The sequence below is a fragment of the Vicugna pacos genome, chromosome 33 (genome assembly GCF_048564905.1).
Source record: "Vicugna pacos chromosome 33, VicPac4, whole genome shotgun sequence".
In the NCBI taxonomy this organism is placed as follows: domain Eukaryota; kingdom Metazoa; phylum Chordata; class Mammalia; order Artiodactyla; family Camelidae; genus Vicugna; species Vicugna pacos.
The window spans coordinates 11,491,382-11,510,661 of NC_133019.1; the positions used below are offsets into that span (position 1 = coordinate 11,491,382).

The 19,280-nt window shown below is 44.6% G+C and overlaps 2 protein-coding genes across 5 annotated transcripts in view; both read right to left on the bottom strand.

Moving 5' to 3' along the window:
- Positions 1–17: 17 nt before the first annotated feature.
- On the bottom strand, positions 18–3,677 carry TTC36 (tetratricopeptide repeat domain 36). The gene is made up of 3 exons (XM_072954076.1): positions 3,524–3,677; positions 2,590–2,778; positions 18–407 (listed from the first exon to the last, which is right to left on the bottom strand). The coding sequence occupies exons 1-3, from the start codon at positions 3,639–3,641 to the stop codon at positions 145–147; spliced, it is 570 nt and encodes a 189-aa protein (XP_072810177.1). The 5' UTR covers positions 3,642–3,677; the 3' UTR covers positions 18–144.
- A 635-nt stretch (positions 3,678–4,312) lies between these two features.
- KMT2A (lysine methyltransferase 2A) overlaps positions 4,313–19,280 on the bottom strand; it is a 71,757-nt gene continuing 56,789 nt past the window's right edge. For all 4 annotated transcript variants that reach the window (XM_072954114.1, XM_072954113.1, XM_072954112.1 and 1 more), the window contains 6 exons: positions 18,133–18,207; positions 10,989–11,163; positions 10,719–10,826; positions 10,229–10,312; positions 9,684–9,813; positions 4,313–9,236 (listed from right to left, as the gene is read on the bottom strand). In XM_072954114.1, the coding sequence (XP_072810215.1) occupies positions 8,961–9,236; positions 9,684–9,813; positions 10,229–10,312; positions 10,719–10,826; positions 10,989–11,163; positions 18,133–18,207 (848 nt within the window). In that variant the 3' untranslated portion in view covers positions 4,313–8,960. The remainder of the gene's footprint in view (positions 9,237–9,683; positions 9,814–10,228; positions 10,313–10,718; positions 10,827–10,988; positions 11,164–18,132; positions 18,208–19,280) is intronic.

Here is a 19,280-nt window from a genome sequence, read left to right on the forward strand (position 1 = left end):
CCCCGGGCGTCCCCGACGTGCGCAGACCTCTCTCGCGAAGGGGACACCCTTCGGGAACGGCGGGCGGACGCAGACACAGGCCGGGGGCGGGGAGAGCCGGCGGCTTTATTGGTTGCGGGCGGCCCCCCCTCCCCCGCAGACGGCTCAGGGCCCGTTGCGGGGCCCGTGCAGCTGCCCCATCATGTCGGCCAGCATGCGGTTGCACAGCGCCGCGTACGGGTTGAGCAGCACCAGCTGGCGCCGCGCAAACGGGCTGCCCAGCCGCGCTGCCCGCTCGAAGTCCCTGCGGGCGTCGTCGTCCCGGCCCTGCAGCCGCGCCACCAGCCCGCGCTGCACGAAGCCCTGGCGGGCGGCTCGGCCTCGGCCCTCGCTCAGCGCCAGCGCGCGCTCCAGGTCCTCCAGGGCGCCTGCGGGACGGACGGGCGGGCGGGGTCAGGGGCGCGGCCAGCACGTGACCCGGCCCAGAACCCAGGGTCTGGGGCTCGGCCCCTTACATCCCGCCTGCCCTTGACCCTGGAGGTCGGTATCGATACTCACGTTACACAGATGAGGACTGACGAGTCGGCCAGACTGGGCCTGGGCTGCACAGCCAGTTAGTGGCCGAGCTGGGACTAAAGTCCAGGTCTCTCCTGTCCTTGTCATTTTCCACCATCTAGTACCCGCCCCCGCTAAACATGAAGGTTGCTGAGAGGATTTTGAATGGTCACTATGTTATGAATCAGGCCTGTTGCCGGGCACGTAGCAGGCGATTTGTTCCACACATACCATCTACCATGTGCCAGATGACTGACTCTGAATCCCAGAGTCCAAAAACGTTAGAATTAACTGACAACTATTTCTTACATACCCAATAAAGTCCATTTCTCCCCTTCTTGAAGGCTTTTCTCTCCTCTTTTTCATTCTATGCCCTAAAACTGCTTCTCTCACCTGTGTTCTCCACTACTTCCCTTCCTCATTCTTTATTTCCATGGTCTTCATCATTTTGTATCTAATTGTCTTTGAAGGAGGTCTTGGAGCCAGAGCTGGCCTGCAACATTTTTATTTTTATCGTCCTCAGAGATACTTGGCTTAGGCATCAGAGCTCTATATTCAACCTCAGGCAGCCAGGGGGTATCTGCTGTAGGGTCCACCGAACTGCCTTTCTTCTGGCCTCTACTTTAGTTCACTCATGTTCTCTGGTTAGCAGTACCAGCAGTATCCTACAGCCAGGCTCATCTGCCCTGTCCTGTCTGTTTGGGTCCCCAGAACCCAGCAGCGCCTGTGCTCCTCATACCACCTGGAAAGTTGAGAAGCTCTCTAATCACAGCATTCCTTGGTTTCCCTCAAAGGAGTTGGTAGGGGGAATTGAAGGCCTCCCTCAGGCAGAATCCCCTCTGATCCTCTCTGGGGTTTTGATCTGCTGGTTGTCCCCAGTGGCCTTTATGGCCCTGCTCTGCCAGAGCCAGGTGGCAGACAAGCCTGGCAAGGGGGCCCTCAGAGTTCCCTGCTGTTCCCAGAATGAAGTCCAAATTCCCCTGTCTGGCAGTCTTGGCCCCAGGAGCACCTCCGCCATGACTCCTGATTGTCTAGGAGTTCCCTACTAGGCTTCTGTGGTTTACATCTTCGCATCAGCCTGCTCTCTGGTCCCCAGCATGGCGCTCTTTGTCCCATTGTCCCCCTTCCAGCTACAGTAACCTGAGTACAGCAGGTTTCATCCAGTCACTGCACAATTGAAACTCTTTAGTGATTCCCTCTGTTTTCAGGACAAAATTCAACATTGGCCTGATGTTTCCAGTTCTTTGCTGTCTGGCCCCTGTTTACCTCTCCAGGCTCCAGAGAGGCTCCATCCTGCACAACTCCCTTTTCTAGCCAGACTGGAGATCTGAACTTTTCTGTCTCTGTCCATGCCTTTGGGACCTCCACAGGCTGTGCCTTCTCCCACTCCCTGCCCTCCACCCAGCTCATGCCTACTTATCCTTCAAAACTCACCCCTCAGGAACGAATTCCATACTGAACCCTCTCAGCTGGTTACGCTGCCATTATATTTTTGTATCTGTCCTACCCTCTAGGCTCTGAGCTTTCTGAGAAGTAGTGTCACGTGGGAATTAAGAGCACACACTCTGAAGCCCTGCCACCTGGTCCACATCCTAGCTCTGCCACTTCTCAGCTGCATGAGTAGCAAGCTTCTTAACCTCCATGCATAGGTTTCTTCATCTTACTATGGATGTACTAACAACTGCACATACCTTTTAGGGCTGTTGTGAGTGATTAAATGGGTGACTACAACTCACATGTGAAGTGCTTAGTGCCTGGCACATAGTCGTTGCTATAAATAGCATCGTCCTCGGCACCCAGCCTACTGCTGCAGTAGTAAGTCAGCACTAGTAAAATGTTTGTTAAATAAACGAACGGAATGCAGTTTCTTTGACTTTCCCAACAGCCCCAAGAGATTAGCAGGGCCATCATATATCTCTTATAGGTAGGAACATAGGGTCCAGAGGGGTTGAGTGACTTCCCATGCCCTGTGCCCAAGCCCCACACCATGTGGTCTCTGGTCTGTGCCCTCCAGGGCCCCTTCTGCAGAAGCTCAGGAACTCTCCCTCCTCTCACCTGCCACGTCTCCCTGGAGTCGCCGGGCCTGGGCTCGGTTGTTGTAGGCTGACGCCCTCTCAGGCAGCAGGTTGATGGCTTGGCCAAACCTCTCCAGGGCTGTGCTGAGGTTGCCAGCCTCTGCTGCCATCACGCCCTGCAGCTCCAGGGCCTTGGACTGCGCCAGCTGTGCTCCAGGGAAAACTCCATCTGTGTCAGGGAAGGAGCTGTGAGAGGACAGGTGTGCAGTTGGGAGCAGGAAGCAAAAGCCACCTCAGGCTTTGGAAATCTGGGACAGAGCGAAGCCAGGGCTGACTGGGCTGGGGTGCAGGTCACAGTGAGAGTCAGGTGCAGTGAATCTCCAATGTTCCCTCAGCTTTTCAGGCTAAAGTTTCAGTCAGGCTTAGCTTCACTCCTTTAGAAACAAAGGGCATCAATAACTGATGGGGAGAGCAGCCCCCTTAGGGACCGGTGGAGAAGCCAGTGAGCAGACTCACTCTGGAAGAATGAGCTCAGTGCTTGGCTCAAAAGGGTGTGTAACACTGAATGCTTGCTTAGGTTGGAACCATTTAACTGAGCCACCTCCAGCCCTGTTTCTGTATTCCACGCTGTGTAGGGTAATATACTCTGTTATAACAAAGATGTGAAAGTTTCACATCCCCCCTATCCCTGCAAATACAGTTAAGCTTGGATCATGGGGTGAACTAAGCGGTAAGGTAAGTTCAAGGTGTGGGGGTGAAGGGCAAACCCGGTTTTCTCCTCTTGGCACAGTGACTCTTTCCAAGCCCCTGTCAGTGCACTGAAGATCAGCCAACCTCTCTGATTCCAATCTCCATCATCATCCTAGGGTCCTGGCACAAGGGTCCTGCCTGGTAAAATTACCTTCCTCTGCCATCTCGACGAGGCAGCAGACCAGCCAGTGTGGAGAGCTCTCCTCCAAGTTCAAAATACTCACCTTCATCTACTTCTTCCTTCTCCTCTTCCTCTCCCAGGTCCAACCCAACAATGTCTCCAAATGGGGTGTCAGGGTTGAAGATGGCCTGCAACACTGCCTGGTCATTTGGAGTCCCCATGGTGCTCAACTCCAAAATCCGGAGGATGAAAGGAAGAAGGGGTGAGGGCTGAGCTTCCAGCCAGCTGACCCAGAGGGAGGAGGTCTGTTTGAGGACCATCCCCCAAGAGGCGGAGTGTCTTCCATTTCTTGGCTGGAGTATAAACTCAACCCCTTTAGCCTGGGGATAGTGACCCTGGCTTGGGAGAATATTTACAAATATTTCTCAACTGCCTCCCCACCCTGACCCCTGTGCTAAAGAGAAACAGTAAATAAGCCCAATTTCAGCCTTAAGGTGGAGTGGAGCAAAGAGAGGGTGCTGCCCAGGTTCCCCCACAATGCTTTTGTTCTATTATATTCCTAGACTGGTAGTAAACTTTTAGAAGCCAGTGCTTGACCGCCAGGGATGAAGGAGGGGGAATGAGTGGGAAGCAAAGGAACTACTCCTTTGTCCTCTTGACCCCATCCTCATATCCAGAGTTAATTAGGCCCTGAACATACATCACTGATGAGTAAGGGAAGAAAAAACAGTTGAGAGAGACAGTGTAGAGGGGGGCCTGAAGGCGGTGAGGGATGATTTCATGATTCCACCTTAAAAGAAAGGACTGGGGAAGGGACTTTGTAATCAGGTCACAGGCCATGCCCCTCCCATTCCTCCACCCCAGCCAAAGCCAAAAAGAAAGTTCAACCATGTGCAGCAATAAACTTGACATGTTTATTAATTAAACTATCACTTAAATAAAAAAAAGTGCATAGAAAATAAACATGTTTAAAAACTCCTTTTTTTTTTACAACTATGTACACTTTTTACTTTTACATTCAGTCTTTCGTAGAGAGCTTTCAGCATTATTATTTTTTGAACTATTAAAGTATTTTCCTTCATCCCTGTCACAGGGAGTTAACACTGATGGACTTTAGACACATTTTTTTCCTTTTTTTTTTTTTTTCTCTTTTTCTCTAACCAGAAGCTTGGAAGAACACAAGGAAAAAAAAAAAAAAACCAAAGATTTGTTATACATGATAAAGTTGTCAAGAAATGTCTTATTTCTAGAAAAGAAGCTTGTCATCTGTTGAGCTTTTGAAACAATTATTCAACTACCTGTATTTACTAAAGAGACTGTTAAAAGTTCAATAAAAGAAACACCACAAGTCTATTTTCTTGGTTGAAAGACAGAACTAGAGTACCTCGGAACAAGATACCAGGAAAGCACAGAACACAATTTTCCCCTAAATGCAGGTGGTAACCCCAACATTCATAACCAAAAGTAGAGAAACAAGGAGTACAGGTACTGACTGGCAACATTCACGGGCAGAAAAAATCCAGGTGACACCATTTCTGCATTTCTCTCTGATCCTAGGAATGGACTGTTCTGCCATCCCTTAAGGGTTTGGGTCTCCCCCCATTCCAGGGGGTCAGAGGAGCGCCAGACTTTTTTCTGCCACTACTAGCAACTGTAACACAATCCTTATCTATAGTGTTAAGAGAATTAAAAGCCATGGACTGAACTAGGCTTTGTTACATGGTGCATTACTATATTAGTTCCTATATATATCATATTTATATTTATTTGAAAACCAAAACAAAAAAAGTTGCAAGTTTTCAGAGTGTGAGACTTGACTGGTATTCATGATTCGGCACAAAACCATCTGCTCAATAACCTTGTATTGCTTTAAAATGAAGGAAATGAAACATAAAATTACACCCAGCCCTTTGCAATGACCCGCTTTTCCTTTAAAAAAAAAAAAACGAAACAAAACAAAAAATACCCCACAACTTGATTTCTAGTTTTAAAAAATCCCAAATCAAACTTAAACATCTGACAAGGTTTTGACCTTTAGTATTTTCAGATATTTGATTGAACGTCAGTCCTTTAGAAAGATACATTCATTAAGTTTTTTTGTTTTTTTGTGTTTTTTGTTGTTGTTGTATTTTTCTTTTTTTTTTCTTTTTCTTTTTCTTTTTTTTTTTTAAATCAAGGGAGCTGCATGGTGCTCACCGCATTGGCCGGGGGTTCGACAGAGACAAGCGGGGTGATGGATTGGATCCCGGCAAAGGAGTCTGGTTGGAAACTTACCTATAGCTGCCAGGGCTTCCCCCTTGATTCTTGTTATTGGTCTAAAAACAGGAGGGGCTAGGCTGGAGGTGACGGTAACCGAGGGAGCTGAGGGACCAAGTTCCGGCCAAAGGGTCAGCGCCATGCAGCTTTCTGGTTATGCAGTTGTCACTGGCCACCAGGAAATGCAGCCACAACAGGTGCTAGCAGCAAAGCTGTAAGTGAGCTGGCTCTCTCACTGAGAACTGACCAGGTGTGCAGCTGTTACTCCTTAGGGATTTGGGATGCCCCTTGGGGGATTCTTGGGAATGACCCACCACAGTTCCTCAGTCTGCACTTTTGTGCGGAGATTCCCTTGGTCACTTTCAAAACAAACTCAGAGGTGTTTTGGAGATAGCTATGCCGTTTTTTGCCTTCTTCCCCTCTTGTAGGGAAACCTTAGCTTATTCCCCAAGTTGCTGGCAGGTACGCTGAATTTTGGCAATGGACTCAAGGCTGAGCTCTAAGAGGAGTTACTCATTTCTGTGGTTGACAGGGAGTGGAAAGGCAGGGCAAACCACCTGCAGGGGCGGGAGAAGGAAAGGTGTGGCTTCCTCCCCGGCCTCGGGGTCTGGGACTGGTAGAGAAGATGAGGAGGGGGCTCACAGTACAGCATGGCCTAGCAGGGCAGTAACTAGGTCTATTTAGCTGAGTTTCCCCCACCATGGACTGGCCTTTGGGTCTTTCTCAAGGTGAAGTCATGACCCATCAGTGCATTAATCATTTCAGTAACAAATGCAGCTTAAGGTTTTTTTCTTTAAAAAAAATAGGAGTAGAAGGATTTACAAAAAAACCTCACACAGTGCAATAATAAAGGAAATCAGACACTAGTGGAACCCCTGGGGCCACTGCATCTTGTTCACGGGCAAAAGGAGGAAGGGAGGTGAGGTCTGGGTAGAGTGCTTTTCCCCAGTCCCCTGCTGGCACTTCTCCGTGATGACAGGGAGTCTCTGCCACCCTGGCCACAGTGCTGGGCTCCCTGCGTGACAGTGAAAACAGTGACAGTGTTCCAGCAGAGCCACGGAAGAACAGGGAGCCCAGGGTGGAAGGCACAGCAGAGCCGTGAGTCCTGGGGCCGAGCGCTGGGCGGAGTCGTATTGCTTCGCTAGATTTCCTTCGTAGGAACAGGCTTCCCCTGGCGAGAAAAGGCGCCCAGCCCTCCACTGGACTATGCGGCTCTGAAACCTTGTGGCTGACAGAGGCGGAGGAGAATCTGCTTTATCGTGAGTGGTCAGACTGTGCTTCAGTTTCAACGGGCTGCCCCTAGAAAGGGCCCAGGGGTGGGTCCAGGGGTCTTGGCAGGTATGAGGACCTGGTGGGCAGAGGGAGAGGGAATGAGATGACCTAGGAGGCAGATGGTGATGGAAAATGTCAGGGTGCCATTCAGCTTGGTTGCTAACTCTGAAGGAGGAGAGACGAGGGAAGTGTGGGTTCCCCCTCTCAGCACTGCGCTCCTGCCAGAAAGGAGACAGACAGTGCGGGAAGGAGAGGAGAAACTGCTGGAGATCCTACCGCAGCCTTCCGAGGAGCTTCAACGTGGGAAGGAGGGGAGTGGCCCGATGGAGCGGGGACCTTCCTTTTCCATTTATTGTCAAAGAGCAAACCCAGGAAACATTAATGTCAACAGGGCACAAACAAGCTACACATTAAACAACAGAAAGTACACCCTCCAGGGGGAAGTTGGGCAGGAAAAACCAGACTTTGTGTGTACAGCTGAATATTTTCTCTAACTTCATCCTATGAAAATAAAAAATTATTAAAAACCGATCTTCTTTTAAATTAGGATAATACCGCGGTTTAAAAAATAGCCTTGTCATAAGTGCTTCTCCCTATGAAGTGCTTCTCATAGAAAAATATACAAAATATATTTACATTTATAAAACCTTAAATAGTAAACTGTAAACAGAACAGAGTAAAATCCAATGACTTAATTTAACAGGTTCAGGACACTGTCTTGGGGAAAGGAAGAGAAGAAACATTTGATGCTGTTTTGACCACATCCTAAGGAGTAATCAGGGCAGTAGTGTCATTTAATTTGCTTTATCCAGAGATTTTGCACAGGTGGCAGAGTTCCCGCAATACAAGGTGGTCCAGTCCCCAAGTTTTGGGCCTTGAAATCTGATTAGTGTTCTGCCTTCAACTGGACACCGACCATTTAAAAATTAAGTCTTCCTATGTCTCAACAAGGGGAAAATAAAGTTACCACGTCCTAGGAATGGGGCCCAGGGGTCATCCTGGTTGTGATACTCTGGTTGTTGCATGATTCAAATCCTATTTAAATAATCTTCCTCTTCTAAAAAAATCATGCTACATATTATTTCTTTAAAACTCTCAGTGGAGCTTCATGAAAACAACTCCAAATTCTGTCTGGTTATGGCCAATGGCTCCTGTCCACTTCCCCACTGGGAGTGCTTACGGGCTCAGGGAACGTTTTGTGGGCACATCCCATGCCCGACAGGGAGTGTCCTCGAGCAGGGAGTCACTCTCCCCTACCACCCAGAGAGAACGGGATAGCAGCGGGGTGAAGAATGGGGAAACGAGAACGTGGAGTGAAGGAATGAGGGAAGCCGCTTCTACGTCTAGGGAGTAACCGACGAGATAAGGCTCATGGGGATAACGCTCCCACTTACGGCCCACGGGCTCAATGTTTGGTTATTAATTGGCACAACCCCAAGACAGCCTTTGACACCAAAGGTGCTAAGAATCCTGTCTCCCAGCCAGAAGGGAACTCTCAAGTGGGAGGATAGCAGGGAAAGCCACTAGACCGTCTCTGTTTGTTCAACGCATGGCTCCAGGCTGGGCCCGCTGGCAAACCGTCAGTATCCGCCAGCCCCACACCGGGGGCTCGCCTGACCCCTTGCTTACAGTGCTCGGGAAAGGGCCAAGACGAGGAAGGCAACTTCTCTCTGAGGAGGTTCTCAGGCCAGATCTCCCAACATAACTAACCCTCTATAGGCTCCTTCCAGGCAAGTCTGCTTGGGACCCCACTTCCCACTTTTTAACGGCACACAATCAGAGGGGCCCCAGGAGAAAGCCCATCGCGGATCTTCTCTTTCAAGACCTCATCTCTCTCCAGGACTATGATCACATGTCTAATGTGAATATGGGACCCAAGGGAGCCCAGCCGTCACAGAGGCCCCTCAACTGTGCCCACTCAATCCTGGAACTCCTAGCTGCTGGCAAAGGCCTTCGGCACTGCTTTGGAGGCCCTGGGTCCTGGTACTCCAACACTGCGGAGAAGAGCAGCTTCAGTTTAGGAACTTCCGGCATTTCTTGGCACCACAGTTGCAGGGTAGCTTGTTGCTGGCATCCTCAATGGGGAACTTATAGTCGTAAGTGAGTTCCTCCCCGCGGTAGATCTTGCGCATGGCAAAGATGACAATGTGCTTCTGCCCGTCAATGTTGATGACCCGAGAGTAGCAGTTAGGCTCACACGAATGATTGATGAAGCGTGCAGCATTTCCATGCATGGTGGCGTCCACTACCTCTGAGTCATCGATTCGGAACATGTAGCAACCGATGCCCTGCACAGGAAGGAGAAAGGAGGAGAGCCTGGTAGTTACTAGAGCTCAGGCTTGAGAACATTTCCCCACCTTTGTCTGATGTGACCTTAGCCGCTGATGAACAAAGTTTCTTCTGGTAAAATTTTCAGATTTCTCCCATGACAAATTCCTAGATTACTGGCATTAGACCAGTGGTTTCTTAACGTCTTCACAGGCAAGTGAAACCTGAAACTTTTGTCACTATGTACTTTTGATCCTGGGATCCACTCAGACAAACCCTCAGAGTGTCTTTGTGTGCTAATCCTTAGGGTGGATTCTGAGCTTTTATTGTGCCCTCTGCAAATTTCAGAGATGTTATAATTTTTTTTTAAAAAAGTGTCTTTGAATCAATAAAACACACTTATCTCTTCTGGAACCTAGGGATCGTGTTCATACTGACGGCCCCTTCCTCCAGCGCGTGAGCCTCACCTTGCTGTCGTAATACTTCTCTCGCTTGTCAGTCTGGATGGAGCGGATGACGTTGCCAGCGTACTCGATCACCATCTCACCTGCATCAATGTTTCTCTTACAAAAAAGACCCCGGCCGTGGATGGGAGACCTAGGATGTAAAGATGGAAAAGACACCAGCTGCAGATTTTGCAAATAAGGTCAACTGTGTGAATACATGAATGAATGAATAAAATCTCCTGGTCTATCCCCAGGGGGAACAGACACTTGGAAAAACAAATCTGGACCCACCTGATTTGAGTATATGAATTGTTCTAACAAATGGCCAAGGATTAAAGATTTCTCTGTTCCATAAGCCACTAGAAGTAGCAATATTTTAATGCTTACTGTATTAAATTCCTTGTTCAACAGAAGGAGTTGCGGGATCCCAGGGTATCAGGTTCAATGAATAATATTGAAAAAAACCTCACTTACTGAATGAGGGAGGTCACTCCAGCATTTGGTCCACTTTGATTTTGGAAAACTTCATTAGTTTTCTATAATTCTTTCTACAAGTTTAGCCATACCTGTAGACACCAACTGCCTCCTTAGAAGTCTTTTTTAAGTGCCGGAAGCGCATGGGCATTGGCAGATCCATACTAGTTGCCCTCCTAAAGAGAGAAGGCATGTTATTAATGAATTCTCTTCAGGAAATCATCAGTTGTGAGTCTTGGATTGAAGGTTTCTAGAGTGTATGACGCTATTCTCTGTGTTCAATGCCAAATGCCTTATAAAATCAGGCCTAGAATATAATATATTCTATATGAAGACCATGGAGGAATGCCCAAAGCTGACAGAGTATACTATGGCTAAAAAAAATAAAATGCACATCGTATAGTTATTTCAATTTCTCCTCTGTAACATACTCCTCTCCCTTTGCCAGCCAGCCACTGCTACTTCAACACAAACTATATTTCTGTCTTCTTAAACATCGGCTGGGAAATTCTGATCCAAGCAAAACTGGAAGAGAGGGAAGCAAAGAGTATTTCTTACGACCCCTCTCCGCTCCAGACCTACCGAGCTGACTTCAGCTGTACCTCCTCTTCCTCCTCATCGTTGGGGTTGTATTCAGGAGGCTGCCGATGTTTAGAAGCCAGGAAGTTAAACATGTCAAATGCTGACTTCCTGGAGCCAAAAGATTAACATATATTTAGAGAAATGCTTTAATAGAACCAGTGAAGGACAGCATTAACACTGGAAATCTCAAAGGTTAAGCAGAAAAATAATTATATCATTAGATAATAAAATCAAGATCCCAAACTGCTCATGGAAAAGAAGAGAACTTGCCTCAGGTGGACTTCAGCCCTGGCTGAGCCATGAGGGTTCAGGGGGGGTTCATTGGCTTCCTCTGGTTTATGGAAACGGAATTTGTAATTCCTACAGTGCTTGGCACCAGACAGTTGCTCAATCAGGAACACAACTGCATCATGGAGAATCCCCAGCATCCTCAAACCGTTCACACCTGTAGGACCAAAGGCACCAGGGCAGTGAGGAGCCCAGCCATTAGGAAACCGCATACAATTACAGAAATGCCTCTGCTAGGGAGTAACTCTGCCAGAGGTGCTTGAGCGTGAATTACAGTAGATGGCCTAGAAGTTAGCACTAGATAGTCATGAAAATGATGCGGATACAGATCCATCAACATGGAAAACGTCTGTGACAGATTAGGTGAAGAAAGCATGCCCGCAAACTCTGGACTATTTTCTATGGTCTCCACGTACACGGAAATGCTCTAAGTGTTATTTTACTTCATGGTCATAATGACCACACAAGGCAGGAATTACTAGCTTCATCTCAAGGTAAGCAAACCTAACCTCAGAGAATTTAAATACCACATCGAAGGTCACATGGTCACGTGGCTCGTGTATGTGGATTTGAAACTTGGGCTTTATAACTCCAACTATACTCCCATTTTTGTTTGTGGGTAATAGTGTACCTGGGTTCAGTGAGCCCATATTCACACCGGTACCGCACGACAGCTTATAAAGAATGCTATGAACCCCGGACACCGAATTCTCTGCGCCGTTACAGTGAGTGTGTGAAGGCACGCTCCCACGGCTGCTTTGCTTTACTCACTGAGTCTCATTCCGTTAATAAGCATTTCTTACTTTTTGTTTTATAAAAAACAACATTTGTATATGTCTGCTGGCATAGATGGTGAAAGGCTTTTTAAAATGATTGGCTTCTAAAAAATAAATAAATAAAATGATTGGTTTTGTTCAGTAAAGCAATGTGACACAGTAAAAACTGCTACCCTTTTTTTTGACACTAGCAAATAGCTAATGTTCTTTATATTTTTATAAAGTAGACAGTACTATTTCACTTATTGTTGTTTTTGGTATTATTAATAGTTACCAAAACAAGAATGGTGTCTCCTGTGGACAAGACACATTTTCACAGGCATAACTGTGCTAGGATCACATATGCAGTTCCAGCAGACATACAGTTTGTGTTATGGAGCATATTTATAGAGATGTAACCCCCGTGTAATTTGGTGGCCATATGCTATGTCTGGAAGGATATACAGGTTTAAATGTTAATTACTCCTAGGAGGGCGGCCCTGGCCGCCTTTGAATTTGTGATTGTGCTAGTTTGCTTTTCCTTATTTTAAAATTCTTCTGTGTCTTAATTTTCTAGAAGAGGGGAAAGTATTCCTAGATGCCTCATTTCCATTTCACTTAAGATAATTTCTAAGGGATACAATGTGGTTTTAGTGGCAAGCAGAAAGCTAAGTCTCCAGATACGCAACATTCTTATGATCACAGCTGTTGTTCCAATTAGACTCAACCTATAAAAGTATAGAACACAGGTCGACAATATAAGAGCTGAAGCCATATAAGACAATGGCAAACATTTTCTTTTTCTGCCTTGTCGTCTGAGGATGCAGAGACTGGAAACCTCAGGAGAGCAAGGCTGAGTCAGCTTCTGCTCAGCAATTATACCCTAAGTGTTTGACATGGTACTAGGCACATTACAGGTGTTCAGAAAATATTTATTAATAACAATATTTAAGGGTTGCAGATTTTATTCCACAATTAGTAGGCAACAAAAGGAAGCTCTTGAGGTACTTTTGATGACACTGAGGATTCATTACAAGGGACCAGATATGAGGCTTTTTAATATTACAGGTGAGAGGATAACAAAGGCTATTATGCCTGAGGAAAGAGAGAGAGAAGGAAGGGATAAGACTCATACTTTGTGGGTAGAATTAACAGCAGCGACCAGTTGGATGCAAATGATGATGGAAAGGAAGGACGTCAAGAGTTACTGGATTTTTTTTTGACCTGAGATGTGGAACTGAAGGAAGAAGAGCGGGTGGAATCCGGGGGTGTAATGTGACAGCAGGGGAACAGAACACACCCAGCGAGGGGCGGAATTGGGGGGGGGGCAGAGGCTGGGAACCCAAGAGAATCCTAACTGAAAAAATAACCAAACCTTATTTGCCACCTGTTCTTTTAAAAACTGAACACATTTGAATTAACTCATTTTTTAAAAATGTATAAAAGTAATACTTCCTCATGGAAAATAAAGTGAACTAGTACAGAAAGAAAGTAATGGGGGGAGGGTATAGTTCAAGTGGTAGAGTGCATGCTTAGCATACACAGGGTCTTGGGTTCAATCCCCAGTACCTCCTCTAAGAATAAACAAATCAATAAACCCAATTATTTCCCCACACCAAAAATAAATAAATAAATTAAGAAGAAAGAAAGTACGAGTTGCCCATTCTAATTCCCCAGGTCTTACTCCTCTGGGGCAACCATTTTATATAATATAAAAGTATCTAGAGGAAATCATGAACACACTAGACACACACTGTTGTAACTTGCCTCTTCCATGAATTTTCTTTGGACTTCTTTCTAAATTCCCCTATTGAGGAGTATTTTGGTTGCGTCTAGTTTTTTGCTACCACATATTAGAAAGAACATCCTTATACATTTTGATGACTTGGTTGAGACAACCTTTGGGTGATAGTGGAATTGTTGGATGGAAGAACATGCGACTGGAAAAACTTGATAGCTACTGCTTAACTACTCCTCCAAACAGCTGTGTTAGTAACTTGTCTACCTACCATGACTGTCAGAGAGAGCTCCATCTCCTCCATCTCTAGCTGCACTACCTCCAAATTCTGACTCTTTGTTAATGAAGGTGAGCATAGTTAATAGTGCCTTAATATGCATTTTAAAAATTATATCTTTCCATTCAATTATGAGACTGTACCTTTTCATATGTTATTGGCTGTTTGCAGATTGTGGAGGATAAAATGCCTCTTGTGTCCTTTGCTCTTTTTTTAATTAAAAACATTCTGAAAAGTTTAAAATAAAGAAAAGGCACACAGGCTGCTAAAATAGCTACATCTGTACCTGACACTTATAATAAATAAATGTTAATATTTTCAAATATACCCTCCCTTCCTTCTTAAAACAAAAACAAAAGCACTATAAAATTAAATTCCTCTAAGTACTCATTCACTTCCCTTCCCAGGACCAATCTGAAAGGAAGCTGTCAGAGAGGCAGATAGATATGGAAAAGCCAGAGTCAATGGAAGGTTTCTACCTTAGGTTAATTAAAGTCTTTAATGTGTGCTTGAAACAACTGTATTCACATGTTTTTACACTACTAAATTTAACTTGAAATCCAATACTACTGAGGAGCTATTTTAACTTTAAGAAGGAGGTATAACAAAACCACAATGAGATACCATTTCATACTCATTGAGATGTCTATGGTCAAAAAGACAGACAATAACAAGTGTTGACAAGGAGGTGAATACTGGAACCATACACTGCTGGTGGAAATGTAAAATGATGATGCCACATTGGAAAAACAATCTGGCAGCTCCTCAAAAAGTTAAACAGAGTCACCATATGTATGACCCAGCAATTCCATGCCCAGGTATATTCCCAAGAGAAATGAAACCGTATCCACACGAAAACTTGTACATACATATTCATAGCAATGTTATTCATCACATCTGAAGGTGGAAAAAAACCAAAAATCCATCAGCTGACGAATAGGTAAACAAGTGGCATATCCATACAGCAGAATATTATTTGGCAGTAAAAGGAAAGAAATACTAATAAAAGCCATATATGAAAAACCCACAGTGAATAAAACACAATGATGAAAGATAAAGTTTTTCTCTAAGACCATAAACAAAGCAAGGATGCCTGCTTTCACCACTTCTTGTCAACATAGTCCTGGAAGTTCTAGCCAGAACACTTAAGTAAAAAAAAAAAGAAGTAGAAGGCACCCAAACTGGAAAGGAAGCAGTAAGATCATCTCTCTTTGCAGATGATGTGATCTTACAGGTAGAAAACCATAAAGATACCACAAAAAAGCCACTGGAATAAATGAATTCAGCAAAGTAGGAGGATACAAAGTAATACACAAAAATTAGCTACATTTCTATACACGAACCATGAACAATCTGAAAAGGAAATCACAAAAACAATTCCATTTATAATAGCATCAGAAAGAATAAAATACTTCAGAATAACTTAATCAAGGAGGTGAAAGACTTGTACCATAAAAACTATAAAACACGGCTGAAAGAAATTAAAGCAGACTTAACTAAGTGGAAATACATTTCATGTTCATGGATTGGAAGACTTAAAACTGTCAGTACTACCCAAGGTGATCTACAGATTCAATGCATTCCCTATCAAAATCAAAAATGACCTTTTTTGGGGGTGGGTGGATGTGGCTCAGTGGTAGGGCACATGCTCAACATGCAGGAGGCGTGGGTTCAAGCCCCAGTACCCACATTAAGAAAAAATGACCTTTATGGCAGAAATAGAAAAGCACATCCTTAAATTTGTATAAAATTGCAAGGGATCCTGAACTGGCTAAAAAATCTTGAGAAAGGGCCACACAGCTCCTGATTTTAAAACTTACTACAAAGCTACAATAATCTTAACAGTGTGTGTGGTACTGGTATAAAGGCAGACATACAGACCAATGGGACCGAGCAGAGTCCTGTAATAAGCCCTTGCATATTTGATCAAATGATTTTTGACAGGAGTGATAAGACCATCCAATGGGGAAAGAACAGTCTTGCCAACAAAGGTTCTGGAAAAACTGCGTATCACATGCAAAGGAGGAAGCTGGATCCTTATCTAACACCATATATAAGAATTAACTCAAAATAGATTAAAGACCTAAATGTAAGACCTAGAACTATAAAACTCTTAAAAGAAAGCACAGGACAGAAGCTTCACTGACACTGGACTTGGCAATGGTTTTCTAGGTATGATGTCAAAGGCACAGGAAACAAAAGAAAAAACAAAGACAAACTGGACTTCATGACGATTAAAAAATTTTGTGCATCAGAAGACACTAAAAAATGTTGGTATTTTATGATTTCTCTGAATTCTATCTCAAATCTCTTCAGCCAGGATAATGGTCTTAATTTGCCATATTAGGTATATTAGGTTAAATAAATAAATGTAAACAGCTATATAAAAATAAATAGCTGCCATAACACCAAGTTCATTATTTTAATTAATCCTCACAACAAATACTGAAGGTTGCATTAATATTCCCACACAAGCAGACTGAGACTTGGAGAAGTAAATTAGCTTGCACCCAATATAAAACTGATAGCAAAAGAGTGGAAACGGTGTTTGAGCCCAGTCTCTGCCTCCAGAGCTCATGGTTTCTAACCACCATTCCACAGGGCAGTAAAAGACGGGTAAATCAAAGGGATCTTTGTCCCGCTGGCAGAAAGAGCTGGGCTACTCAATTTGAGGCTGAGAACACTGAACTCAGGATGCTGATTTCCTCCAGGAGCAGAGTCTTACACTTAACTATCAGTAATTGGTTCAGAGTGACTCCTGGGAAAGGCCATGTACAAATTTAGTCACAAGTTCACTTAACGACCACTACAGCTGGACAGAGCAGGTCCTGTGAACCATATTTTCTTGCACCCCTCTACCCCCCAAATATCTCCCTCACCAATCAAAAACAAAAAACAAAAAAGACACCATCTACACAATAAAAAGGAGGCAGCCCACAGAATGAGAGAAAGTATTTGCAAATCCTATCTGATAAGGGATTAATATCCAGAATATGTAAAAGTTCTAAAATTCAACAACAACAAAACAAACAGTCTGATTAAAAAACAAAGGACTTGAATAGACATTTCTCCAAAGATATATAAAGGAACAGCAAGCACATGAAAAAATGCTCAACACCCTGAATCATCAGAAATGTAAATCAAAACTACGAGATACACTTTATATCCATTAGGATGGCTATTATAAAAAAAAAAAAAAAAACCAAAACCCAGAAAATAACAAGTGTTGGTGAGGATGTGGAGAAATCAGAACACTTGTGCGCCACTGGTGGAACTGTGAAACGGTATAGCTGTTGTAGAAAACAGTACTGCAGTTCCTTAAAAAATTGAAAATAAAATTACTATAGGATCCAGCAATTCCACTTCTGGGTATACACCCCCCAAAATCGAAAGCAAAATCTTGAAGCAGTATCTGTACACCCATGTTCATAGCAGAATTACTCACAACAGTGAAACTGTGGAAGCAACCTAAGTGACGGATCAATGAGTAAGAATAAAAATGATATATACATACAATAGCATATTATTCAGCCTTAAAAAGGAAGGCAGTTCTCCAATCGCTACAGCATGGATGAACTTGATGTTATGCTAAGTCAAACAAACACTGTAGGATTCCGCTTATAGTAGTTAAGTCATAAAGATAGAAAGTATGAGGGTGGTTACCAGAAGCTGAGGGAGGGGGAGGATGGAGAGTTACTGCTGAATGGATAGAATTTCAGTTTTACAAAACAGAAAGTTATGGGGATGAACAGTGGCGATGGCTGCGCAATGTGAGTGTATTTAACACCACTGGATTGTATACTTAAAAATAATTAATATAGCAAATTTTATGTTAGGTGTATTTCACCACACACACAAAATTCATCTGTAAAAGAGAAAAGGAATGAAGTACTGAGGCAATGTTCTAGCAGAGAGAAATCTTGAAAGCATTATGTGAAATGAAGGAAGCCAGTCACAAAAGGCCACATGTTTTATGATTCCATTTATAGCAAACGTACAAAACAGACATATTTAGAAAGACAGAAAGCATATTGATGGCTGCCAGGGGCTGGGGCTGGGGAATGACTGCTGGTGGATATGGGGGGTTTCTTTCAGGGATGATGAAAATGTTCTGGAATTACACAGTAGTGATGGTCTGCACAACTCTGTGAATATACTAAAAGCCAAAGACTTGTATGCTTTACGTGGGTAAACTGTGCAGGATAAGGATTGTATCTGAGTAATGGTATGAAAAATGCTTTTTTAAAAAAAAGAAAGTTGATTTTTTTTTTTTTTGGTAGAATCAATCCTGTAGCCTAGACCCACAAGTTACCAGAACATCCTGAGACAGGAGTAAAACGCCCACGGCAGCATTACCTGCAAACGAGAGCTGCTTTAAGCGGGCATTTGACCGAGCTTCCTGGACTTTGTCTGTCAGTGACTTCCAGGCATCTGTGAGGAAATAAAATATTCAGTCAAACACCTCTTAATACCAATGGCGTGAAAATACCCCCTGCTAGAACAGCTTTTTGTTGTTTTCCTAGTTTAAATCAGTTCAGTGCCTAAGAGAGAAGCCGGAAGGTCACTACCCAGCAGTGCTCCTCTGTGCAAAGGATACAGAAGCGGGGGGGAGAGTCTGCCTTCTGAAATGACCCCTGAATCCCCAAAGCACTCACTTCCCTTGATGATAGTCTGAGTTCCAAATGTGAATGTCTGGTGTTAATTCTTTCTCCCTTCAAACTCCTCTAGTACTTACTGCCTAGAGAACACCTACCTGGTCCTTCAATGGCTAATGAACACCTGCCTCTGAGCTTAGGACACAAAGATGAACAAAAAAATAAAATTCTAGCCCTTATGGGAAGTTCTCTATTCAATAAGACATAAAAGTAAACGAACATTTACAAAACAAATTTAAAGCTATGAGAGGGAAACATTTAAGATTCTAAAAGAAGCAGAAAGGAGGGAGCACTTATCTGCCTTAAAAGGTCAGGGAAGACTTTCTAAACTGATATACATTTGTTGGATCCCAAGGCTTTAATAAGGGGGTTAGGAGAGGGCAGGCTGTCTGCCGGAGGTGGCTGGGAGCAGAAATCCCTGCAGCAGGCCCTGCAGGGGCCGAGGGGTGGGAAGATCTTGGGAGATGGGAGGCGAGCCCCCCCACCTACAGGGCAAGTGTCTTGAGCTTGCCCTGGGGCCGACAAGCCTGCCAGAGCTGATGAGCGGTTTGTTTCCTTGGGTTTATTATTTATTTGCAAGAAGGAGCAGGGCTCTGGGGGGGGCTCTGGGCAGAAGCTGGCACTGTGCTGCCCCCTGGCGGCTTCCTAGCAAGGGCAATGCCCCTCGAGGCACGCAGAGCCCTAGGGGGTGGCTGGCCCCCTTTGTAGAGCTGATTCTTGATTGATGAGCTCGAGTTCACCAGGTGAAGGAGGGCAGAAAAGAACACTCCAGGCAGAGGGAGGCACAGGAATGAGAGAGAATGGCAGTGAAGGTGCACAGGAAAGAGGCTATGGTTGTGGAGATGAGCA

Excerpts from the sequence above, each read along its gene's own strand:
- TTC36 (XM_072954076.1), bottom strand. The coding sequence starts at position 3,641 with ATGGGGACTCCAAATGACCAGGCAGTGTTGCAGGCCATCTTCAACCCT. Across the intron at positions 2,779-3,523 it reads GAAGGAAGAAGTAGATGAAG|ATGGAGTTTTCCCTGGAGCA; the intron begins GTGAGTATTTTG and ends TCCCTGACACAG. Across the intron at positions 408-2,589 it reads ACTCCAGGGAGACGTGGCAG|GCGCCCTGGAGGACCTGGAG; the intron begins GTGAGAGGAGGG and ends TCCGTCCCGCAG.